The 27440-nt window shown below is 43.2% G+C and overlaps 1 protein-coding gene across 1 annotated transcript; it reads left to right on the top strand.

Annotated features, from left to right (window-relative positions):
* Window positions 1-14117: 14117 nt before the first annotated feature.
* On the top strand, window positions 14118-17023 carry LOC141012900 (uncharacterized). The gene is made up of 2 exons (XM_073486449.1): window positions 14118-15323; window positions 15491-17023. Exons 1-2 carry the CDS (start codon window positions 14118-14120, stop codon window positions 17021-17023), a joined length of 2739 nt encoding a protein of 912 aa, XP_073342550.1.
* The last annotated feature ends 10417 nt before the right edge of the window (window positions 17024-27440 follow it).

The following is a 27440-nucleotide window of genomic DNA, read 5'->3' as shown; positions in this document are numbered from 1 at the left end:
ATGCAGAGAGGATATTTTACAGCTTAACAAAAACATTATTGTCCAAAACAACATCATTGTATTAAAACAGTATACTTCAATGGAAGTTAATAGTAATAAATGACCCCTAGGATATTTTTCTGCATTATAATCTCTAAAATAAAGTTTTCATATCTGCACATATTTGCCAACATATAAGCCTTTCCCGATAAATCTGTGATAATATCTGCAACCGATATGACAGTCAGGCTCTGGTACAAGGTGCATCAATTTCCTCACAACAAAATACAATCTAACTCATATCAAAAAGTTTTAAAAAATTGCCAACTCTTATCTTCCTGCAACAACTATCGAGATTTGAGTACAAGACTTCTCCTTGAACGAGACTTGTGTTTCTGGTTACAAAAAGAACCTTCTTGTTTTAAATGTAATTATCTATGCCAGGTTATGTTTTCACCCCATGTCCATTTGTTGGTTGGTTATTTGGTTGGTTGGTTTGTCAGCAGCATTACACAAAAACTACTGAACAGATCTTCACCAAACTTAGATGGAGGATGGGTCTCAGCCCAGAACTATATTGTTTGTTTTTGCTTGTTGTTGTTTTTGGGTCCATTGGGTTTACCTTGCATCAGCTCGCACTCATGAATGAAACACTGCTGTGCACAGGATATCTTTGGGTTTGTTTGGATAACTTTATTTATCCTTTAGGAACTTCACTTTTGTAAAATACACAGTGTGCGTGCGTGCATGCGTGTGTTTGTGTCCAGTCCAGTCTGCAAATTCATGCGCCACCATTGCCATAGCAAACAGCAGCTTCAGCTTTCCTGAGAGTATACATGTTTTATATATGTACTATATAAATAAATATACATATATATTCTATGTTTTGCTTAGCATTAGGGATTTACAAACTTTCATTTTGTTATGCACCCCAGCGTTGTATGATGACAAATAAATTACCTTGTTACCTTGTTGGTCCATACCTTGCTATATGTCAGTAATGTTTTGTTCAGCTTACAACTGTTTAAAATACCTAAGGATGAAAACAGGGGAGTTGTGGCTGAAACCATTGATGCAGTTGTGACATTGCCAGATGGTGGGATATAAACAAGCACTAGAGCAAGCCAACCAAACTCTCTGGGGAGATACTTGGGCCTAAATGTCACTGCTGGAGCTTTATACCAGGGGAAAAGCAGGAATCCTTCACATAAAGCTCACAGTCTCCTTATCTAATCTGAGTGGGGTCCTGAAGACATCTACAGAAGGTTCTGTGTCAGCAATTGTGTTATCAAGCCAAGAGTCTGTGTTGCATATCAGGATGTTATACTTGCTCGTAAATTGTCCAGTTTGTCCAGCTTCTACTTGCTATTTGCAGCCTTCCCCTGGTTGTGTTATTAAATCTTGATAATCATCTAGGTTCAGGACTAAGTAATCCTGATTTAGCAGTATGTTCTCCCAAATGTACTACAATATTGGCCTCCAGGAGCACTTTTTCCCACAAGTATTGCCAGTACTGACTTGATTGGCCAAACTAGGATGTCACTGGTCGTCACTTGGATGCAAATCGTAATGAAGTAATCCAGTTGACGAATTTGTTTTATGGGGCTCTGCTGTAGCTGCAACTTGACCAACAAAAACAAATGCAAACAGGTAGGTAGTTAGTTCATACTGACAGATGCCTCACCACATGTCATAGTAAAAACAGTGTTTTAATAATAGCAATTCAGAAATGGGAGATTGTTGAGAAAGTGTTTGACTCAAGTCATAAAAGTCAGTTCAGATGAATGATAAATCAGAGACAGAAAGTCAGTTGTTTGATGTTAGACCTCTTGCCATGGTAGCACCTGCTCTGTTTCCTGTAAGGTTAGGTCAAATTAGACTTATTTCCTTTGAAAACTGCCCCACACAGCATCAAGGATGTGATGTCATGGTTCTAATTTACCTTGGGAGGCAGCTTGATTTGTGAGATCACATGATCATGTGGTTCTGCAACAAACCATCTGGTGTGTCAGGTGAGGTTCCAGTGTGAGTAACCAAAGCATCTTGAGCACATCTACATGGTGTATTCTGAGCTGTGAGTCAGCTGAAGCTGGTCAGCAGATCACACAATAACAGGAGACACATGCATATTTGTACCATTTGGGCTTCAACTACAGGGAATATCTGTAGGTAACTGTAGCATGACAGTACCTTTTGTCCAACCCAACCCCCTACATCCATTATGGAGCTCTCCTTATCTCTGCATGGTATGGGTGTTTGGAGCAGAAACTAATAATGTGCAAAATGTAATACAGATTTTAATAGAAACTGATAAAAAAAATGCAAACTGTTGCATCATGAGTTTAGTGGCAACTTTGTTGTATACACTTAAAATATATTGAATGTGTTATTACAATATATGTCAAGTTATTTTATGTTTTATCCAGGTCTGTGGAGTAAACCTGAATTATTTCTAATGGTCAGCAGGCGACTCCACTGGTTTCAGAAAGAAAAATGTATGTATGTAGGTAGGTAGGTAGGCAGGTAGGTAGGTAAGTCTATGAGGAAAATTAACCTCTCTCTTGATTTATTACCTAGGTAAACATTTTCCCAATTAGTTTATGGTCTCAGTCATTAGTATCAAGTCTTCTTTAAGCCAGCATGGTGTGCATTTTGTGGTCCCAGTTAGAGTAACATAGAGGATATAGCAGGGTAAGCTTTAGGACACGGCTAGCTTGTGATTGATATAGATGAGAGCAGCCCATGCAGGTACTTTGCCCTTGCATCATGCTGTTTTGGGTGAAAACAGCCCCTTTTATTTGACTGGCGGTAAATGCAAATTTTGACAGCTTTGCCAATTTAATAGCATAAAATTAAAATACCGTATGGATTTTTAGGTAATAGGAGCCCAAATCTGATGGCCAGAGTGGTAAACAATCATGTTATGTTGTAAATCTATTATCGCCTTTAATATATAGAAATAATGAAATAGTGGATGATGAGTGTCCTTTCAGTCCCAGTCTCCATCAAAGTGAACAACCTGACACACACAACTACCTTATTAAATGTCAAGGTCATTTTTCTTTCTTCTCTCATCTCTTCTGTCATTGAGACACTTTATTTTGCTGTTCTATAACCTGTCCAATGTGACTTTATTGTAAACTAATTACACTGCTGTGTCTCTACTTTGATAGCTGTTTGTGTTTAATTACGCAACTGTTATCTCCGAGCTGAGAGGAGGTCAAAGCAGGTCGGGTTTAGCTCCACTTCCAACATTACATTATGCTGTTTACAAGGTTCATTATTTGAAGGTAGGTCAGCTCAATTTATGTGAATTATTAACGTTAAAACACCCTCTGCTCCTGGTGGTCTGTCAAGTTGAGAGGCTATTAAACCAAACTCCACTCTAAAAGCAGGTGTAAAGCCATATTTTTTCACAGTATAAACAGTAGTTATAACTTTGCAATGGCTCTTTTTTGATTCACTTTGATCTACAGGCACCTTCAGTACACATGTCAGTTACTCAGTAACATCATTAACTAACCTGTGATGTATTGACTGGCTGGGTCTCGTGGTTTACCATTTTAATCCTCTCTGTTGACGGCCTGAAGCCACAGATCTCTTCTCTTACTGCCCCTTTTAGGCTTCTTGCTACTAGCTGGTTTCTGTTTGGCGCCGGCACTTTCACAGCATTTGTTTTCATCCAAACGGGGGCGTGGTTGTTCTGCCGACAGGAAAGTGATGTATGGCTGCTCTCATCTATACAACTACCAGATGCTCCTCAGGATCAGTGACACTGAGCAGAGGAAGGAAAAAAAGCTTTAAGAGCCATCTGAAAAGTAGCTTATTCAGTTCATCACCGACGACTGTCAGTTCTGATAAGACTGATAAGATGAAGAACTAATAAGGTTTTATTGTGGCAGGGTGAGGAGCCATTCAACTCATCACAGAGCCTTCCCCAGGGAAACTCAAATCTGTAGAATTCTGTTATTTTAAGATGACTTGCAGGTCTCATAAATTAAAACAGATAAATGTGTGTGTTGAAAACTTGTATCTTGAAGTAAACATATATGTAATATGTGATCCTACTTCTCACTGAAGTTACATAATGCAGAAACAAGTGATAGAGACACCATTCATCCTATTACAAGACACTGTACCATCAAAATTATTTAGAAGCTGATATTTTGGGTAAAAAAGTGACAATGATGTAAACAGTTGTGTGTCCTGCCCTCTTCCAGGTCAACATGGTGGAGAGGAGGTCTTGTGGCTCGGGCACCACTTGGAGATGCCTCGGCCTGCTCAGTCGTCTCCTGGATCCGCACACTTTATATATATTATTTAATTTGTATTAGATATTCTGTCAATGCAACTTATAAACTGTGATTTTTGTTCTGTTCTGTACATGCGACATCTATTGCATGTCTGTCCATCCTGGGAGAGGATCCTCCTCTGTGGATCTTCCTGAGGTTTCTTCCATCTTTTTTTCCTCCCGTTAAAAGTTGTTTTTTTTCTCAACATGTCAAGTTTTTCCTCACTTGAATCGAGGGTCTAAGGACAGAGGATGTTGTTCACTGTACAGATTGTAAAGCCCATTGAGGCAATGTGATTGTGATTTTGGGCTATATAAATAAAACTGATTTGATTTGATTTGATAATGTTGCTTTAAGGTCATAGTGAGAAACGAAAAGAGAAGAGACAATATACTATTAGCTTTAAACATATGTACTGCATTGGCAAGTCAAGGCAAGGCAGCTTTATTTATATGGCACATTTCATACACAAAGGCACTTCAAGTTCTCAAAAAAGTGTTTTTGTCTGCATAATGACTTTTTGTAGAGTACAACATGCTATGGATATTATCCTGTTAGATCGTACTTCATATTTAAATCATGCTTACAGTAAGTGTAGGGAGCAGCCCAGAGCGGCCGATTTGCTAAGACACTTACCATATAATCCCAACGTCCACAGTTCCATTGGACCTTTGTGACACATCACACTCTCTCCCCATGTGTCCTATCTCTCTTTATACTTTCAACCATCAAATAATGAAAATTTGCCGAAAAGAACAACAAAAAAACAAATCCTAAAAAAGATAGAATTAGAGTTAGAACTGCAACTCTAAGTGAACAATATTTGAATCAAGGTGCCACAAGCATAGGGCATTGTAATCATCTCTCAGAGTAGGCCAACGAGTTGTACAGGTAACCCATGTATCACAAACAAACACAGACAGACAAACACATTCATATCTGTTTTCACTTTAGCTAAATTACACATCATCAAATGATCTAAAATGCTGCTTTGATTGTGACTCATTTAAACTGTATTTTTCCTCTGCCTCAGTGTGTTGGAGGTCTGCTGTAGTGGAAATGAAAAGCTGCTGGTGATATGTGTATTTACAGATAGGAATTAGGCAGTCAAGTGCTCTTATTGCTCGCATTTTCAGCCCATCACTGATTCAGCCGTGTCACTGCTGTAGCCACCAGTGCAGTTTTCTCCAGCTGACACCCTGACATGTAAAAGCCATCAAGTGTCAAACTTAAAAGGGTCAATTTTAATATATTCTGCTGCACACAGAATTGGTCCACAGTCCTGTCAGAGTACTCTCATAATTGCTTTAAAAACTCTCACAGCTGGAAAGTCGATAGAAATAGAATCATTCTGTTTCAAGCCAGTCCAGAAACCTTTATTCTGTGAAAGACTGTAGTTTAGAGTGATTGACTGTTTTCAAAAACAATCAAGAAGCTAATGAAGTAAGCAGAATACTAAATGGAGCTGGGATATTTCCCTAACTCGCTGAAATGGGCTTCATGATTTTCACTTTTTTAAAAGAACTTTCAGAGGATCCTGAGATTCTTTTGAGGTTCACCAGGCAGCTACAGGTTCAATCATGAGCCTCTAAAGGTAAGTACAACCTGAATCAGAAGACTTAATAAAGGCCCCCTCGGGAGGAGGTAGATTTGTTCAACCCAATCCCCAGATATGAACATAGGCTGTGTTCCAAATTGCATATATTTTCCTTTTAAATTTGCACTAAAGACTGCAGAATTCCATTAAAGCTCGAAACTAAAACTCTTGGTTACAGTTGGGTAAAGGTTGTAGTTAAGGTTAATTCAAGGATGAATGTTAATTGCAGGTCTGTGGCTTGATGCAAACTCTGGTGTCTTGCATGAAAGCTAGGCGTGACACAACCAGCCACCACCCTGACCTCCACACCTTTACTTTCCACCTATCTACAATAGCACACTACTTCCGTCATTAGCAATAAGTGTTACTATAATGACTCACTTGAAGCTGGTTACCCTTGAAGCTGGTTGAGTTTATGATATGGTTTCTGTGATACAAGCATAACAACAGAATAGAAATTAAATATACACAGCCAATGTGATAAAACATTCATTTTGCTGTCAGTAAACATACCCTTCACTATATCCTAGTTGCTGTGAGTAATTACTACCACTAACTCAATATCCAGAGATGATTCCCTTCAGTACAAATAAACAATTTACTCTGACAATACAAGGGAATAGTGTAGTGCATATCTATAAAATAACAAGAAAGGTTCAGCCAAAGAAAGCATCTGACTCTATGGACATGTCGAATGGCTTGGTTAAACATGTTATATAGCTTGCTAAGTAGCTTCATTTGTGCAGTCATAATTAACATAATATCTAAGAACATAAAATATAAACCATCTGTGATAATTAGACTTAGACAGACTTTATTGTCATTCAGTGAGCAACAAGTGAACGAAATCTCGTTTCAGAGGCTCAGCATAGAATTAAAATGAAAGTATATCAAAAAAATACCACAATAAGAAAATAAATATCAAAAACAGAAACATACTGAAAGTGCAAATTATTGAAAGTGACATAGTTGAGTTAGGTAGTGTAAATGTTTTGAGGAAACAAGGTATCCAGAATAAACGACAATTGTCACTTAGAGTTCAGCAGTCTGATGACATGGGAGAAAAAGCTGTTACAGAGCCTTGTGGTCCTGCACCGAATGCTGCAGAACCTCTTTCCAGAGGCCAGCATGGAAAACAGTCCATGGTGAGGGTGGGAGGAGTCTCTGATAATATTCCCAGCTCAGGACATGCAGCACTTGGGAGCAATGTCCTGAATGGAGGGGAGAGAAGTCCCAATGATCTTCTCCGCTGTCCTCACCACTCTCCTCACAATCCTCCAGTCAGAGGCTTTGCAGCTTCCACACCACATGGAGATGCAGCTGGTCAGGATGCTCTCTATGGTGCTCCTGTTGAATGTAGTGAGGATGGCGGGGGCAGGAGGGCTCTCCTCATCCTTCGCAGGAAGTGCAGACGCTGCTGGGCCTTCTTGACCAGTGCCGCAGTGTTCACAGACCAGGTGAGGTTGTCTGTGATGTGCACCCCCAGGAATTTGGTGCTGCTGACCACCTCCACAGCCGTGTTGTTGATGAGAAGTGGAGTGTGGCAGGGCTGCTTCTTCCTGAAGTCGACAATGATCTCTTTGGTTTTGTCCACGTTCAGGATCAAGTTGTTTTTGCTACACCAGCCCACCAGCTGCTCCACCTCCTCCCTGTAAGCCAGGTCGTGGTCATCCCTGATGAGGCCCACCACTGTTGTGTCGTCTGCAAACTTCACAATTTGGTTGGTGGTAGCCCTTGGGACACAGTTGTGAGTGATCAGAGTGAACAGCACGGGGCTCAGGACATAGCCTTGAGGGGAGCCTGTGTTGAGGGTGATGACACTGGAGGTATTCTGACCGACCCGCACTGACTGTGGTCTTTCAGTGAGGAAGTCCAGCAGCCAGTTGCACAGGGGGATGCTGAAGCCCAGGGGTCCCAGTTTGTCTACCAGATGTTGTGGAATGATGGTATTAAACGCTGAACTGAAGTCCAGGAACAGCAGCCGAACATGAGTGTTTTTCTCCTCCAGGTGTGCAAGGCTCAAGTGAAGAGCGGTGGAAATGGCATCTTCAGTGGATTAATTATTAATTAATTAATATTACACATTCTGGACACAAAGTGCTATATATATGCGCTAGACACCATTAATTGTGTTCTAAGTTAAAGGTGCAATGGGTAAGGTTTAAATATATATATATATAAAATCATCAAGATAATGTTGAGGGTTTTGAGGTCATCTAAGTATTGCGTTAAAGAAAAGCTTACTGCACATACTCAACTATCCCAGAATGCACTGGGTCTCTTCAGACTGTCCAATGGTGGACTACAGGGCAGAAAATTCAATCATCACACTGTAGTTTATTTTCAATTTTCTTATGCTATTTCATCATTAACTTCACTTCAGAGAATATTAGCAAATATTGATGGCGAATTGAAAATGTGCTCCAACACAGAGTTGATTTGCTCCTCAAGTGCCTGCAGGGGTAGCTAGCTACCCAGCTGGCTAACTGCCTCGCTGGTCGGCTTACAGACCTCTTTTACCCAACAGTCACACAGACTTCACCAGATGATTTTTCTGTCTACTGAATGGCATTTATACTGTTTATTTTCGATTATTAAAGTTAAGCACTGCTTTAGGTAAACTTTACAAAATAACATAAGTAGCCAGAGACAAAACCTTCTCTTCCTCCTGTAAGATGTCCTGGAATATGGTCTCATCCCATCCAAAGTTCCTTCTGCAAAGCTCCTGCAGTGTGATTTTGGCAGGCAGAATAACTGGTGCAAGAAAGCCTAGAGGGTCGTACACAGAACTTGACACAGACAACATTCCTCATCTGGTGCGAGACTTGTGATGAACCTCCATTTTGAACCTGAATGCATCCTTTTCAGTGCACCACTGCAGACCAAGAGCTCTCTCCACAGGAAGTTATTCACTATCAAGATTCAGCTCATTCAAATCCTTTGCTCAGTGTTCCTCAGGAAGAGTTTTCAACATGGTGTGACTGTTGCTAATCCACTTTGTCAGAGTGAATCCTCCCTTCTGACAGAGTGAGATTTCTCACCAGGAGGGCAGCTTTCTCTTCAGATGTCATGCTCTTCAGTCATCAACGTTAAAGTTCTCCTTGACCTTTTGTTCAACCTCAGGTGGAAAGTAAGACTGATTGTCATCTGCAGTCTGAGAGCGAAGCTGGCACAACTGGGAGAGGACACAGCACCAAACAGTCATTTGAAAAACTGCCACTTTTCTCCCTCCCGCCACCACAAAAACCGAAGGCAGTCTCTGTCCTCCACAGCAACTTTGACCCGATGGAACATGGATTGTATGTTGCCCATGACTGCCACAGGTTCCTGCCTGAACCTAAGGACACCTAACAAAGTGCTGGTGAGGTTGGGACCCTGCAGGAGTTGATGGTTTAACGATGTTCCCGGTGTCAAACACCACCTGCAGACTCCTCTTCCTTGGGTGATGTACACCATGGTGAGGAATATACCACACTGCCATGGTCCAGGTGATCTGTGGGTACTTGCTCAGCATATCCTTTGCTGATCATCTCATGGAGGGATGCTTTGTATTCCTCAAAGAAGTGGTCAGTGCTTATGAACTTCCTCTTCAGGCCAAGAAGCCTCTGCTTCTCCACAGGGAAGTTGTTGGGCAGAGACACGTTTTCCTCCTTTAAGGGAAATTTCAGGCTGTAATGACCCTCCTCAAGTGTAGTAGAACTTTCTGCAATGTCCATAAACTTCAGGTCATCTCTCAACTTCCCTTTCTCTTCTGTAGCTCCCTCATTAAAATCATGGTTGTACTGCCTACTCAGCATTTCTTACAGCTTGCAGACAGAAATCCTGTTGACCATTGCTGAAGGGCACTTATCCTCCATTGTGCTATAACTAGCTTGCAGAGGTCGATTAATGACCCAACCAAGTGCTGTTCTAATAGCATATGGGCCATCCCCACAGCAATTAATGACCTCCCAAGGATCCAACATCCTGGGTGCCTTGCTTCCAATCAAACAGGTCGACATTAGCCTTAATGTTGAGGATTCAGACCTTTGACAGATATGGCCATCTCCCCAAATCTCCTTCACTTATGATGTCTGTACTTACAGGCATTTTCTTTTGCGTGAGGACTTCTGGGAGCTTGTAGAAGAGATTGGTCTCTAATCCAGATATTTCAAGGTCTGAACACTCATATGCAGGCACAACTCATTCCTTACCCATAGTTTTTAAAAGAAAGTGTGTATTTCTACCAACCAGATTGAGTCTTTGTATGAGGTGTTCTGAACAGAAGGTGGCTGTACTACCGGGATCCAAGAATGCATGCGTGTGCCCTTTCCAGTCTCCTTTGCTGGATTTGACTTGTACTGGTAGGATGGAGGGAAACAGTGATCTTTTCCGGCCCCTGTGTGACTGCTAGTTTTATGAGATGCTGTGATGTTATATGCTACTGGTTCTTCAGGATGGTCAGTGGGTTTGTTATGTATCTCTCTTTTGTCAATATAAAGCATGGTGGAATGGCTTCGACTACATGTCTTGCAGGTTAACTGCAGTCCCGACTCATATGTCCTCAGGGGTGAAAGTAGATTTAAATTCTTGCCGGTACTATTACCAAAACCTTCATTGCCTCATATTGTTCTCTCTCTCGCTTCATGCATTTTAAAAAAAGCAAAGTCAAAACCCAAACAAATAAAAACATTTCAATATTTTACTGTAGGCTACCTGTGTGGAGTAGGCAGAAATTAGAAACACTTGACAATATGATAAAATATTTCTTTTAATTATTAAGGTGCTGGCATGTATGAAACATTGATAAACATCCAGAATACTTTCTGCCGTGAACACGACTGATATTCAATAAACATAAAAATTGGAACATTTTAAAGTGTCTCTTTTAACAGGCTTATGTGAAAATTTCATAACTTAAAACATTTTCAACATCCTCATTTCATACCTGAACAGTTAACAAGTCTCTGTCTTTGGACTTTCTGACATACTAAGTATCACATAAATGATTAAGAACAGATGGTCATGAGCAAAAACTCAAAGTGGATCTACCCCTCATCAAAATACATCACCTAAAAGATTTTCCACAGAGGCCTAAAGTAGTTATCCTCCTCTGAGTGGTGGCGAGCCATGCCACTTGTTGTGTGAGCTGCTCTTCTTCCTTTGCCCAGCCAGGTCTTCACATAAGGCATTGGGTCCCACTGCATGCATGGTGGTCCAACTGAGCTGACGAAGAGGAGGTTTGCAGCATTCCTTGCAGTCAGTTTGCTCCTGTACTCAGTGATGATGTTGTTCATGGTACTGAACCCCCGCTCACAGTCTGCATTGCTTGCTGACAATGTATCCACTGCCACAAGCAACTTCCTCATCTTGTCAGGAATGCTTCTTCCTCCACTGGCCTTGTACTCAATGAATCCAAGGTGTGCCTCTTGTTCATTCAGATGTAGGACAAGGCACAAAGCCCTCACCTCATCTTCTCCATATCGAGGATTGTCATGGTCCCACTTGTCAGGGTTAAGGACTGTTATTTGATTTAGAAGCCTATTGTAAGTCTCTTTTCTGTTGGCTGTGACACTGGCCTGTGCTCTGTTAGCTGTGGTGGTGAAGAGTCTGTCTTTCATACTCTCTGCCACTGCTTGAATAAACCGTGCAGAGTCAATGATGGGAGACTTGCCAACTCTTAACTGTTCTCCCTTAAATTTCATCTCTTCCTCTGCCTGGCTAGCTTCAAGTGCATGTTGCCCTGGGTATGAAGTAAGGCTTTCAATGCGTTTGACATACATCGTCATGATCTCATGGGCCTTTGGGAGTGTGGTCTTCCTGTTCTGAAGAAACTCTGACAAGTTCTTCAGTTCAGTCAGGACATCTGCCATCGGTGCAAGACTTTTCAGGAAGTTTACAGAGCACAGCTTAGACAGCAGACCTTTGAATTTAGCCCTCTCTCTGCTGTCCCTTGTCTCATCCTCTGATGCCTCACGGAAATGTTGTGCCAGTGCTGGATAAGAGTGCCAAACTGCAGTGACTGCCCTGTATGAAGAAGCAACCCAGCGAACACTGAACACTCTTCCAATTCTTCTGAGTGTGATGTGTAAATTGTGAGCACATTCACTTAGCTCCCGCATGTTTTTTGGTGACTGGCTATACAATGAATATAGGCTGTCAAGGAAGGCCTGGAAGTCTTTTGTTCCCCCTGTTGCCTCCAGTGCCTGGTCCACAGCCAGCTCCAGTCTGTGATTGAGGCAGTGCCACAGTACAATGCCTGGAAAGTCATCCTGGAGCAGCTTCCCAACACCTGACTTCACTCCCAGCATCACATTGGCCCCATCACTGCAAAATCCAATGAACTTCCTGCAGCAATTCAGTGGTGAAGCCACTCTTGAGCAAGCAGTTCATAAGCTGTTCTTTGATATGAGCAGCAGACAGGCTATCCAGCTCAATAAGGTCCAATGGAAAAGCAATGGGCTCCATCTCTCCGTCAACACTGGCTTTCAAAAACACAATTAATGTTGACTTGTGCCCCACAGTGGTTCACTCATCAGCTAGTACTGTAATTTTACACCTATTTTCTATAATTTTCCTCAGGAGTTCCTTCTTCATCTGTGATGACACATGATCAATTATGTCAACACAGACAGGTTTGCTGTGCAAAACACGACCTAAATCAGCAGAATTAGCTTGCTGCAGTTCAATCAGACTCTCAAAGTCAGTGAATGGCTTATTGTTTTTGGCCACATAATATGCTGTCCTGAATACCCTGGCAGTGGACTCAAATGCAGACTCCTGACTGGTGGCATTCATGTTCTGAAGAATGTCTTTCTTTGCTGTCTGAAGAATCTTAACTGCTTCATTGTGTGCTTGGGAGTTTCGGTGCTCATGAATTTTTTTGCGCAGCGATAAAAGCTGGACATCTCTTGAATTACCGAATGGAGCTATCTTTCCCTCAGCCCACTGGCTGGCAATACTGACACCACGGGATGCCATGAGACCTAGACTCTTAACATCGTGGCATGGAGTGCATCCCAGTTTACCATGTTGGGCATACAACCATTAATTTTTACTTTTAAATTGTTCATATTGGTCCTTTGTCCAAATGGAAGGATAAGCAGGAGGCCTAGCATCATCATCTGTGCTTTTTTCTGGGGGTCCTACAGCTGCTTCTTTTTCCTGACATTGTGCCTCCTCTTCACCCTGACCCTCAGCTTGGTTAAAATCTTCTCATTTTCTGTGGTGGTAACCCATCTTCGGTGTCCCTGTCTTTTCTTTTGAATAAAGAAGTTATTTTTCTCTGCATTGTTCCAAATTTTAGTTTGACCAAAAAACAATTAGACTGTTGTGTTTCTCTCCGGTTTATATCTGTATTTGATAACTGACAGATATTTAAATCTTGTTGAAAATGTTTCAGCCAACCACAAGAATGTGTCGAATTTCGTTGGTGTAATTTATTGTTCGTCCTGTCCCGGCGCAAGCGGCGTTTCTTGACGTCTGTGGACCAGTTGTGGAAAACGTCCCAGTGCATTAAATCAAACGCACCCATCCCCATAGCAACCGCTCTGTTTCGGAAGTAGACGCGCATGCGCATTCACGTACTGCTGAGCGAAATCTCGTTAGCTCATAAGCAGTTTTTTTTCGAGTTGTTCTGTGTCGTTGTGTCATCTACTGATTTTAATTGGGACATTTTACAACGAACGGAAAGACATTAAACGTAGTGCAGGTTTCGAAGGCTGGGCGCAGAAGAGCCCACCAGGCTCTCTCCGAGGGGAGGGGGAGAGAAGCAGGGCAAGAGCCGTGATGAAGAGAGGGAGATGTCCGGCCAAGGCTCCGTCCAGCATGGACCAAAACTCAGCATGGATAGTTCAGAAACAATTTGGAATGAGTTAAAAGCAATTTATAGACTGCTCCAGCTGCACTCCTGGCTCAAGCATGCCTGCTACGCTCGAGGTTTCAACTTCGCGGACAATTTTAATCTGTTTTGGAACCGCCCCTCCTTCTTCAAGCCCGATGGCATTCACCCAAACACTACAGGTAGTCGCATGCTTGCAGCCAACATACAACACACTGTACATTTTGCTCCACGAGACTGACTATTTACACCACACACCCCCTTCACCGACACTCTTCCTCATCCCTCGCCAGCAGAGGCACAGACCACTGTCCAGCTCTCTAGCGCCCCCGTACGACCCAACCAGTCATTATCCCTCCCACCTGAAACATTCCCCATACAATCCATTATAACACAGAGACCACCCCGCCCATGCGGTACATCCAGGACTATGAAGAAAAACAACTTGCTCCCCATACACTGCACTCCTGCCACCCCCTCCTCGACTCAGATCCAAAAACACCTCAAACTGGTCCTACTCAACACCCGCTCACTGACCAACAAAAGTGCCATCCTACATGAACTAATCACTGACAATAAACTGGACCTCCTCTGTCTAACCGAAACCTGGCACAAACCTCTAGATTACCTCTCCCTAAATCAGACCACACCCACTGGCTACACCTACATTGACAAACCACGCCCTGACGGACGGGGTGGTGGCGTTGCTGCCATCTTCAAGAAAAATTTCCTTGCATCCACTATCTCCATCCCTCCTGCTCAGTCTTTCGAACATATTGCCCTCAAACTGCCTGGTCCCACTCCCCTGGTCATCACCATCATCTACCGTCCCCCCAAACCAAACCACTCCTTCCTCTCAGACCTCGCCGAATTCCTCACCCAGCTATCCGCCATATCCCCCTCAATTCTGCTGCTGGGTGATTTCAATATCCATATCGATGACCCTAACTCCAAAAGTGCAATAGACCTCCTGGAACTGCTTCATTGCCTTCAATTCACCCAGCACGTCAACTTCCCCACCCACTGTCGCGGCCACATCCTGGACCTAGTCTGCTCTGCCGGTCTCACCCTTCATAAACTCTCCAGCCTCAACCTACAGATCTCTGATCACCTGGCCATCATCATGGATTTCATCACCCCCCTGCGTCCCCCAAAACTCAAACGCAACATTACCTTCAGGAACATTAAATCCATCTCCCCCTCAGCTTTTTCTGACCTGCTGGCCAACACTCTGTCCACCCCCCCTTTAACTTTTAACCCCACTGACCTGGTCAACCATTACAACGACACACTGTCCCTCTGCCTCAATAACCTGGCCCCCTTAAAAACCAAATCAGTCTCTTTCACCCACTCAGCTCCCTGGTACACTCCCCAACTCCGTCAAATGAAAATCCGTAAGCGCCAGCTTGAAAGACTCTACAAGAAAACCGGTCTCACAGTCCATCTCAACATTTACACAGACCACCTCTCAGACTACAAAAACACCCTCACTGCTGCACGGTCCACCTACTACTCTCAGCTTATTCACTCTGGCTCCAACAAACCCAAGACTCTCTTCTCCACCATCAACAAACTCCTCAAACCCTGCGACAACACCCTCACCTCCTTCACAGTCAACAAATGCAACTCCTTCCTGGCATCCTTTCAGTCTAAGATCGACACTATCTACAATCAACTAAGCACTTCCCCCCCCATTACAGCCTCTCCAGCTCTCACCCCCCCCCCATCACCACCACCACTACTCAACCTCTGTCACAGTTCACCCATGTCTCTCCCCTGGAACTCCTCTCCATTATCACCAAGATAAAAAACTCTACTTCTGTTCTGGACCCTATCCCATCCTCCATCGTTAAATCCTGCCTCCCTACAATCTCCCCATTAATCGCCATCATTATTAACTCCTCCCTCTCCTCTGGCTCTGTCCCCGAATCCCTCAAACTGGCCGCTGTCACCCCCATCCTCAAAAAACCCGGCCTGGATCCTGACATCATCTCAAACTTCCGTCCTATCTCAAACCTCCCTTTCCTGTCAAAGATTCTGGAACGTGTTGTCGCCTCACAAATCCAAACCCACCTCCACTCTCATGAACTGTATGAACCTTTCCAATCTGGATTCCGCCCCAAACACAGCACCGAAACCGCTCTCCTTAAAATCACCAACGACCTCCTCTTCTCTGCAGACTCCGGCCACCTCAGTATACTCATCCTCCTTGACCTCACTGCAGCCTTCGACACCATCAACCACTCCATCCTCCTGTCCCGCCTACAAACATTTCTCAACATCACCGGCTCCGCTCTTTCCTGGCTCAAATCCTACCTCTCAGACAGACAACAATTCATCCATGTCAACAACTGCTCCTCCTCCACTGCCCCCCTGCTTCAAGGCGTCCCCCAGTGCTCAGTGCTTGGTCCTCTCCTCTTCATCATCTATCTACTCCCCCTTGGCTCCATCATCCGTCGGCATGGTCTCCATTTTCACTGCTATGCCGACGACATCCAACTCCACATCTCCACAAAATCCATCACCCCTGCCACCCACTCTACCCTCACAAACTGCCTGTCAGAACTACAATCATGGCTGCAAAAAAACTTTCTCAAACTAAACTGTGACAAATCTGAAATCATACTCATCGGCCCAAAACATCTCACCACATTGACCCAGAACTTCTCCCTCAGCTTTGACAACATCACCCTGTCTCCCTCTCCCTCCATCCGTAACCTTGGCATTATCCTGGACAGTACTCTTTCATTCGAACAGCACATCAGCCGCCTCACCCAAACTGCTTTCTTCCATCTAAAAAACATTGCCCGCCTCCGCCCACTACTCTCCTTCTCTGCAGCTGAGACTCTCATCCACGCATTTATCACTTCAAGACTGGACTACTGCAACAGCATCCTCTATGGTTCATCTTCCAAAGTCCTCAATAAACTTCAATACATCCAAAACTCTGCTGCCCGCCTCCTCACCCACACCCGCTCCCGTGAACATATCACCCCCGTACTCCAAAACCTTCACTGGCTCCCTGTCCCACACCGAATCAACTTCAAGCTCCTCCTACTCACCCATAAAGCCCTCCACAACCAGGCCCCTCCCTACCTCATGGACATGCTCCACCACCACACTCCTTCTCGAAACCTCAGATCCTCAGACGCTAACCTTCTCTCACCCCCCCTCAGGACCAAGCACCGTACCTGGGGGGACAGAGCCTTCTCCATTGCTGCCCCCTCCCTCTGGAATTCCCTCCCCAAACACATCCGTGACTGCCCAGACTCATCCACCTTCAAGTCATTACTCAAAACCCACCTCTTCAAATCCGCTTTTCATTTGCACCCGTAGCTGTCTGTTGTCCTCAACCTGTCCTCCCTAAAAACCTACACAGATCCATATCCTTCATACATTGTTCTTTTTTCTACATATTTCTCCTTTATCGCACCATGCACTTGATTTTATGCACCATGCACTTGATTTTATGTATTCTTGTATGTATTCTATTCTTGTAAAGTGTCTTTGAGAGTTTTTAAAAGCGCTGTACAAATAAAATGTATTATTATTATTATTATTATAAACAGACATAGTAGTGTTCAAGACTGCATATTGCTAGCGGATCTATTTTCTGACCCAAAGTGCGGCCGTGACTGGTTCTGAATGAGGGCTTCAGCAGGCAGCTGCTCTCCCCCCTCTTCCTGGTACTGCAAACCACCACTGAATCTTTTAGTGGTACGCAGTACCGGACCGTACCGGCTTACTTTCACCCCTGTATGTCCTGAACCTAAGCAGCCAAAGCAAAGGTCTTTCTCCTCTAGAAAGCCTATTTTAACAAACACATGTAGACCTTACTGCTGAGCCATGAGCTGGTACATCAACTGGCTGTACAGGTGCAATGGTGATGGTAAAGCTGTTTCCTTTAACTCTTTTTCCAGGTTGCGACCTCAGCTTGCTGACAGCTGTTCCAGATAGTGAATCCTGAATGTTGCCAAATAGAGGGTCTGACCCTGACGTGTTTTTCAGTGAATGCAACTAACTATGAACACAGCACAGTGTGTTGATGTTTCCATGATGTCATGTGCGACAATCCTCCATTGCTCTCTCAACTTGAATGGCAGCTTGGATATAACAGCTCTCATGTTGTTTGGCATATCCAGCTCTTGCATGTAGTGCAGCTTCTCCATGACATTACAACAAGAGCACAGAAAAAGAGCATAGGCTTGCAATCAATGCATGTCTTCATCTTTCATTGAAGTCCATTCCAAAGCTTTTTCCAACATGCAGTAGCAACTTTGTATTTGTTAACAAAGTGTTCTTGCAGCAGCCGTTTTGCTTTAGCATAGCCATCATCAGGAGCCATATTCTGGCAGCTACGCTCCAGTTGCCTTGGCTACCCTCTAGTAAACTGTCACCTTTGCTGACCTTTGCCTCCACTTCTTCCTTGAATGCTCTTTAAAAATAATATAATAACAATAATAATAATAATAATATGTTGGAGAGGATCATCATCCATAATCAGCTTTTTCAAAGCACAGATTAAATTTGTGCACGACACGCACAATCACAGAGTTAGTACAGTCAATTGTTCTCCAACTTCAAACACCAATGCATTGGATTTATGCCCGTAATCTGATAACAAGAACAGTGTGCACACAATACATGATTGGCCATTTATAAAATTTGTAGCACTACATAATGCCTTCCTCCCATTGGGCACTGTGTTGATGCCGGTGAAAGAATCCTTTACGCTGCCAAACAGGTGGATGAGCTTGATCCGTAGGAAGAACTCCGTCAGGTCCTTGGTCCTCTCACAGAAGCTGGAAGCAGCACTTTTCCTTGTTTTTGTTTTCCAGCGTCCCTCCTGAGTAAAACCGCAGCTGTTTGCGTCGGCCACGGCCACGATGATGAAGCTCTTGCAGCACTGTTAGAGTAGTTTTTTGACTTGTTTATATGGCAGCTAAGCCTTAAACTTGAAGCCACTGAGGGGCTGCATAGACGTGCTTCTAATTGACGCACTGGTCATCTAACTAAGTGCTGTAGTGGGTGGTGAAAACAAAGAGTCCCGATTCTTCTTGTCTTTGATGCAAAAGTTTATTTCTCAATTACGTTCTTCCTTGAAACACATACAGGAATCCTTAAATCTGTGTCCATAAACATCCAAAGAACAATATTTCACCCATACTTATGCAGCATTTACCTAATGTGACATGGTCCGGCGTTGAGGTAAAAAAAACGTTATGCTCTCCTCTGTCTAGCAACGCCTGTCGCTCATCCTGTCCCATATTTTGGTCATGACCCACAAGAGGGACACCTACTGGACCAATTAGCATCCTACATATATTTGCTCCAGGAATGGCTCCTATAACAGTGGAGCACATCTGAAATAATACATAATAATAGAAGTCAAATAGTAAGTAAATCATCATTGTTTAACATCAAATACACTCATGATACTGACATTTACTTATATCCTTATAACTCATAATAACAGAGTCGAATTTTGTAAATTCAATCAAAAACAGATTTTGAAGCAGAGTTTCATAATATCAAAATGATAACATGTTCTGAAACACAAGATAGATATATATTTACACATTCAAGTAGACAGTTCTGACTGTAATGGTTGTTTGTTGTTTGTAATATATTTCTTTTGTCTTTGTTTTTCCTTTGATAAGCAGTTTTCCACATACTGTGAATGCTTTTATTGTTGCTAACTTTGTCTTTATACTTTGTGTGTATGTGTCTGTAGTTTTCATGGTGGATTTGGTGGTTTTAGTGGATTTGGAGAGAAGGAGACAAATAAACCTGTTGAAAGAAAGCCACTTGTGTTTGCCGAGCTTCGAGGGAATTACAGTGAAAACTCGATTGAACTTAGCGACAATGCAAATTCCCAAGACCAACCTGAAGATGGAAAGTAATTGATGCTGAAGGCCACCAAGAGGAAGCTCATCAACCCAGGTGAAGTGAGAGAATTAAAACTCTTACAGAAAAGGGTAAAGAAATGCAAGAAGGAAATTTAAAGGGCTTCAACTAGGGGTGCACCGATCCACATTTTTTCACCTCTGATCCGATCCCGATACCTGAATTTGGATATCTGCCGATATACTATTCCGATACCAGAGTTCTGTTTGCTTTAATATTATTTTTATCATTATTGTTGATTTTATATGAGGCTGAAATAAACTCCTCTCTACATGCAAGTATGATATGTATGTATGTATGCATGTATGTCCCAAAAGGCAACTTGAGGTAAGTATAAGGTCAGAAAAGGAAGTTAGAAAAACAGGAAATGCTGTTAACAGGAAAAATCCCATCCTGAAAACAAATATGCACCTGTAAGGGTTTCAAATTGATTGTCAATATGTATTAAATTCCAAAAAACAAAAAATACCTGTCATATAAATACAAATACTTGATACAAATCAAGTAGACACTACTAAAATACAAAGGGCTGCTTCATCTGATCAGCACAAATTAAGTACACTGGCTCTTGTAGCATCAACAAATCAAGGTTTTCAAATGTCAAATATTTGAAATAAAAGCAGAGAACGTTAAAGCACAGACATGGCTCATGGATCGGAAATCTCCACAGGTTGGATGGGAAAATTTCCAATCCATGAATTACATTGGTATCGGACCCGATACCGATACTGGTTCAGATCGGCCCCCTCCCTAGCTTCAACAAAGGTTTAACTACATATATGACAAGTGGAGAACACAGGTCAAATCTGCTAAGCAGACATTATCACAATCAACAGAGGCTTTATCTGATGATCTGCTTCAAGATACCATTGGTGACGTCATAGGGCTTTCTGCAGATGTCCAGCGTATTTATGATGAACTACGCGAAGTCTCACTTCCAGATCAGGACATATGTCGAAGAGTGGATCGGTGTGTAGAGATTTCGAAGTTCATTGAATCCAGAGCCTCAAGTCGGCTGGGTGTAAAGATTCCAGAACAAGAGCAAGAGTGGCCAGAAGCAGGCTCTCTCTTCGACGCAAGCATCAGTAAATCAGGTTCTGTCATTTCTATCTTGAGAGGTATCTCAGAGCATTCAAGCCGATCTTCTGTAAAGCGCCAAGAAGCTGCTGCTGAAGCTGCTGTGAGCCAAGCTGTTCTGAAAGTGTTACAAGAGCAAGAAAAGGAACAATTGGAAATACAGCGCTTAGAAGCAGATGAAGAGGCAGCAGCCATCAAGCGTCGTTTAGAGCGAGAAGAAGAAGAAGCTCAAATTAAAGCTAAATGGGAAGAAGAGCATGCAGCTCTACAAAGGACCCTGGAAGAAAAGAGGAGAAAGATATTGCAGTTAGAGGCAATGAAAAGTCTCAATGCATCACAAGCAAGAATACAGGTGTATGATCAGGTGAAGGCTGTAGAAGAGCAGAAAGACACTGTAAAACAAGAGAGGGTAGAATAACCAAGCTTCTGTTCCAACAAGTCCTCAACTGCTGTATGTACCTTTTGTACCCCAGGCTGCAACCACCTCCTCAAATGACAATACAGCAGAACTTGTTAAGGTGCTGCCAGGTGCTTTAAGTGCGAACAGGATTCCAGTTCCAGAGCTGTCAGTATTCAGTGGGGATCCATTGACATACAACGACTGGAAACTCTCCTTTAAAGGGGACATATTATGCAAAACTCACTTTTTCCTTGCTTTAGTATGTATATTTGCGTATCCGGAGTGCCTCCCCACCCCTTAAGCATGATTTTTCGACAACTAAGTCAATGTTTTTCGTAAACTACCGGAGTCAGGGATTGGGTCTCTAAACGAGCCGTTTGGATTTCGACCGGATTGTGACGTCACAATCCGGTCTTTTGCATACTCCAGTCCTCGTGCTGGCTATCTCCTCCCACACTTCGCCAGCTACCTGGACGAGGATCCGCCATTTTCTCATTCTCGCTTAACTTGTACGCGACAGCCTGACCGCTACCATGTACAACCCGAAAGCCGAGCACTGCTGCTCTGTCGTCGGATGCACCGATCCTCCTGTTTTGCTACATGGCCTCCCTACCAAAGAGGATATCAGAGCGAAGCTGCTACATTTTATTTATCAGGGAAACGTCCCAGCTTCAGTGAGCAAAAGCGTTACGGTCTGTGCCAGTCACTTCACGCCGGACTGCTTCAGCAACCAGGGTCAGGACTGGACGCTGGACTGGCAACAAGATTGTCCCTTAAAAGATGGATCCATACCCACTGTCAATGATGGAGCTGTAAGTATTTAAAAAAACAGTGTAGTTTGTGTTACTTTGGCCGTTTAGCACATGAGCTAACGCTAACGCTAACCGTCGATGTAAATATGAGGCTGAACTAAGGTGAAGTTATCAACGTTGGGCTTACTGGCCGTAGTATTCACGATAATGTTAATGTTACCAAACGTTAATTTGTCATATCAGCACTCTTTTAAAACATGACAGTGAATTGAGAAAATGAATTAGGATATTGAGATTTTATCGCTTCTAACCGGCCGGTGAACCACTGCTCGGCCGTGAACAAGCAGAGGAGATTGTATGAAATCGTCTCAGTTGTTCGCGGACGGTGAGCTGCTGTTCCTCCGTGAACACGCAGAGGAGACGGGGTGAAATGTCTCGGTTGTTAGCGGACGGTGAGCTACTGTTCCGCCGTGAACACGCAGAGGAGACGGGGTGAAATGTCTCGGTTCTTCGCGGACGGTGAGCTACGTTAATTCATTAGCATGTTGTGCTAAAGGACAGTGACCTGCACGTTACCTGCAGTAAAGCAATCACTACTTTGTTTTGGAGCCAGAGACAGGGGTTACCTGCTACATGTCTGCTGTGCTACTATCAGTTATATGCAGGCATGGACACAGAAAAGTTGCTTCGCAAATGTGATAGCTCGTTGCCATGGTCCCGCGATGCCGTCCTCACGTCTTCCGCACGGCAGGAAGAGGTGGGCGGTGTGCGGCGCACGCAGTAGCTCATTAGCATTAAAGGGAAAGGCACTCAAACTGGCCGCTTAGAGCAGGGCTGTGAAACTGGTGTGTAAACACCCCTGCTGTGCTCAATCCTTCGGTTTTTTCGACCAAAGCATGTTACTATCATTCCATTTAGACATCAAGGAACCATGTCAACAAGCAGAAATGAGCATAATATGTCACCTTTAAAACACTGAAATACCAGAAAAACATTCAAGACAAAGAGAAGATATACTACCTGCGTAGATATGTAAGTGGACAAGCTAAAAAGGCACTTGATGGTTATTTCCTACTCGGTACTGAATCTGCCTATGTTGCTGCATGGGAGATTTTAGAGGAGAGATATGGAAATCCATTCACAATTGCAAAATCGTACAGAGACAAGCTTCAAGCACGGCCTAGGATGGGATCTAGGGACAATTTTGAGCTCAGAGAGTTTGTGGATTTTCTCCGCAGTTGCGAGGCTGCCATGGTCCACATCAAAGCCTTGGAAATCTTGAATGACTGTAATGAAAACAGGAAAATGTTGTCAAAGTTACCAGACTGGCTAACAGATGGAACCGGAAAGTTATTGAGGTTCAAGAACAAAGTAACCAGTTCCCCTCCTTCAGCCAATTTGTAAAATTTCTGACAAGAGAAGCAAAAATCTTGCTTGTAATCCTGTCACATCATTGCAGTCACTGAAGCAGGCTGATGCCGAAAAACCAAAATACCAAAGACCTCAAAGTTTAGGCGCAAAAACTCTTACGACAAGTTGAAATCAAAGAACTAACATGTCATGTATTTTCTGTCAGAAAAGTGGGCACACTTTGCACAAATGTAGGAAGTTCATAGAGAAAACGGTTCCGGACAGAATAAAGTTTGTTAAAACCAAAAGGTCATGCTTTGGCTGTCTCAAGTCCGGTCACCACTCAAAGAACTGCAACAGTAGAAGTACCTGTGATGTGTGCCATAAGTGGCATCCTACTTGCTTGCATGCAGTGTGACCTAGAGAAGAACAAAACCCACCACAAGCCAAGCAAACTCAAAGTCAAGAGAAGCCAAGTACAAGTGAAGAAAAGTACCAAGAAAGACCTCAGTCCATTCAACACAAAGAAACCACAGCTGCTACTTCAAACAGAGTGATACTGGAGGAAGCTAACACACAAACAGCAGCAATAATTCCTGTTTGGCTTTCATCCACATCTTAGCCAGCACAAGAACTTCTCGTGTACGCACTTTTGGATTCTCAAAGTGACACAAGCTTCGTTCTAAGTGAAGTAGCTGAAGCTTTAGAAGTAAACAAACAAGTCAAGCTCAGACTCTCTACTATGACCTCAAGAACCACATTAGTAAGCTCCCAAAGAGTAGACAACCTACAAGTCAGAGGCTTTTACACAGATAAGAAGATCTCCTTACCACCAGTCTATACACGGGACTTTATACCAGCCAACAGAACTCACATCCCAATGGATGAAACTGAAAAGGCTTGGTCTCATCTAGAGCACCTTCAAGGAGAAATCGCACCTTTACAGGACTGTGAAGTAGGTTTACTCATTGGCTACAACTGCTCACAAGCTTTACTTCCAAGAGAAGTCGTGTCTGGCAAAGAAAATCAGCCTTATGCACAGCGCACATAACTTGGATGGAGCGTTGTTGGCCACAGCAATCCCTGTCTAGACTATGGAGACACAATCGGGATCAGCCATCACGTAGTAGTGAGACAAGTGACTCCAGGTGTTGAGCCGTCGGTCAATCTCAAAACCGAAGTACACTATGTGAGCCGAACCAAAGTAATGAATTATTCCCTCAGACATCATAAATGTTCTGGAATCAGACTTCTCTGAAAGAGCTGGAGAAAATGATCCTGTGTCTCAAGAGGATTTGAAGTTTCTTTCCAAGTTAAGAGAGAACATTACACAAATGATAATGGTCACTACGAAGTGCCATTACCGTTTAAAGAGGAAAGACCAAAATTACCAAACAACAAGACATGTGCAATACACCGTCTGAACTGTCTTGAAAGGAGACTAAAGAAAGATCAAAGATACTACAAAGACTATGTCAAGTTCATGGATGACATCATTTCACGTGGTGATGCTGAGAAGGTCCCTGAGGATGAAATTGACAATAGTCCAGCTTGGTACATTCCACATCATGGAATTTACCATCCACAGAAACCAGGCAAAATACGTGTAGTACTTGACTTTTACCAAGTACCAAGAGACATCCCTCAACGACCATCTGCTCACTGGTCCTGACTTAACGAATACATTGGTGGGTGTCCTATGCCGCTCCCGAAAAGGTTCCATTGCAGTCATGTGCGACATGGAAAGTGCCAACTTTGGCCTAAAACATCTGGCAGCACAAGGGTAAGGTCAGTTCAGCAATGATGCCATATGCTTCTTACAAAGGAATTTCTATGTAGACAACGGTCTTATAAGCGTTCAAACTGAGAAGGAAGCCATGAAACTTATCAAAGACTCAAGAGAGCTTTGCTATACTGGCAAGTTAAGACTCCACAAGTTTGTATCTACCAGTGAGAACGTGATGGCAACCATCCCAGAGGAAGAACACGCAGTAGTCAAAGATCTGGACATGGCCTTGAGTTCACCACATATGGAGAGAGCTCTCAGAGTGGAGTGGTGCATCACATCAGACTCATTCAAATTCAGAGTTCAAGTGAAACCAAATCCATTGACAAGAAGAGGCGTACTGTCTACAATTGCTTCTGTGTATGATCACCTAGGGTTCATGGCTCCCTTTGTCCTTTCGGGGAAACAAATACTCCAGGAAACATGTAGAGAGAAGCTTGGATGGTATGAGGATCTTCCAGAACACTTAAGACCTCAGTGGGAGTCCTGGATTAGAGATCTACCCAACCTGGCTGAAATGGAAATCAAAAGATGCTTCTTACCTTCAAGTTTCAGCAGTGTCTAAAGGTATGAACTTCACCATTTTGCTGATGCAAGCGTCTCCGGCTATGGTGCATGTACTTACCTCCGGGCTATTAATCAATCTAATGAAGTTCACTGCTGTTTGGTAATGGGTAAGTCAAGAGTTACACCAACCAAATTTACAACTATACCTAGATTGGAACTGTCAGCTGCAGTTGTTGCAGTTCGAATCAGCGACATGCTTCAGAAGGAACTAGACATTCTAGAAATGTAGGTGTTCTTCTGTACAGATTCCACAGTTGTTCTCGGCTACATAATCAATGGCGCCAGAAGGTTTCAGGTGTTTGTAGCCAACCGCATACAAAGAATCAAGTCAAGTGCAAAGCCTGAACAATGGGCTTATGTTGCCTCTGAGAACAATCCTGCAGATCATGATTCACGAGGTTTGACTGCACAGCAGCTCAAGAACTCAAACTGGTTCACAGGACCAACATTTTTGTGGCAAAAGGAACTACCTGACGGAGAACACAAGGTGGGAGAAAAGAAGATGATCCTGAACTTCGCAAGGCTTTTGTGTGTAACACTAAGATAAAGGAGGAAAGGTCAACATTGGATCACTTCAAGAAGTTCTCTGATTGGTCAAGTGTGATAAAGTTAGTTGCTGGACTGAAAAGACAGATCAGGGAATACAAAGGTGTTCAGCAAAGAACTAACAAATGTACACGCTTGGAAGAAAGGAAAGAAGCAGAACTGGCAGTGGTCAAGTTAGTACAAGAAGAAGCATTCTCAGACTTGATAAAGAGCTTGAAACTAGGGAATGTAACAGTCATGACCAAAGATAGAAAGCTGTACAAGTTGAGTCCATTCCTGGATGAAGAAGGCATCCTAAGAGTGGGAGGACGTCTAAGTTGAGCCACGTTACACCCACACGTGAAGCATCCGGCACTTCTACCTAAGAACAGCCATATACCCTCTCTACTTATCAAGCACTTTCGCGAAAAGATACCGCATCAAGGACGTGGAATGATGATGAACAAACTGCAAGCTAATGGATGGTGGATCCTGGGATGCAGCAGCGCAGTCTCGTCACACATTTTTAAATGTGTCAAGTGCAGAAAATATAGGAGACCGACTGAAGAACAAAGGATGGGTGACTTACCACAAGACAGAATGGAAACTACTCCACCCTTTACCTACACTGGCATTGACTGTGTTGGTCCTATTTATGTTAAAGAGGGAAGAAAGGAGCTCAAAAAATATGGTCTTTTACTTACCTGTCTATGTTCAAGAGCCATACACATAGAGATGCTGGACGACATGACAACTGATGCATTTATTAATGCTTTGAGAGCATTCATTGCCATACAAGGAAATGTGCGTCAACTAAGATGTGACCAAGGCACTAACTTTGTTGGTGCAAGGAGAGAGTTTATAGAACTTATTAAAGGAATGGATCAAGAAAGAGCAAAGAGTTTATGATGTGAATTTCTCATGAACCCTCCAGCAGCGAGTCACATGGGTGGCGTCTGGGAGAGGCAGGTATGGACCATAAGGAGTGTTCTTACTGCTATTCTGGACAAGTCATCACGAAGGCTTGACAGTACCTCCCTTAGGACATTCATGTATGAGGTTATGGCTATCATTAACAGCAGACCACTCACGGCTGAACATTTGAATGACCCATCTGGACCTGAACCTTTAACTCCGAACCATATCCTCACAATGAAGTCTGCAGTCATTCTAACCCCACCTGGAAAATTTGTCAAAGAAGATCTTTATCTTCAGAAGAGTTGGCACCAGGTACAGTATTTGGCCAACAAGTTTTGGACTCGATGGAGGAAATAACATCTTCTGAACCTACAATCGAGGCAGAAGTGGCATAAGAACAGAAGGAAAATGAAGGTCAATGACATCGTCCTTTTGCAAGATGATCTAGCGCCACGCAATGAATGGAAGCTA

This window comes from Pagrus major, chromosome 18, assembly GCF_040436345.1.
Source record: "Pagrus major chromosome 18, Pma_NU_1.0".
Taxonomy (NCBI): domain Eukaryota; kingdom Metazoa; phylum Chordata; class Actinopteri; order Spariformes; family Sparidae; genus Pagrus; species Pagrus major.
Note: the sequence above shows the minus strand (reverse complement) of the source record. Positions and strands in the feature narration are given on the sequence as shown.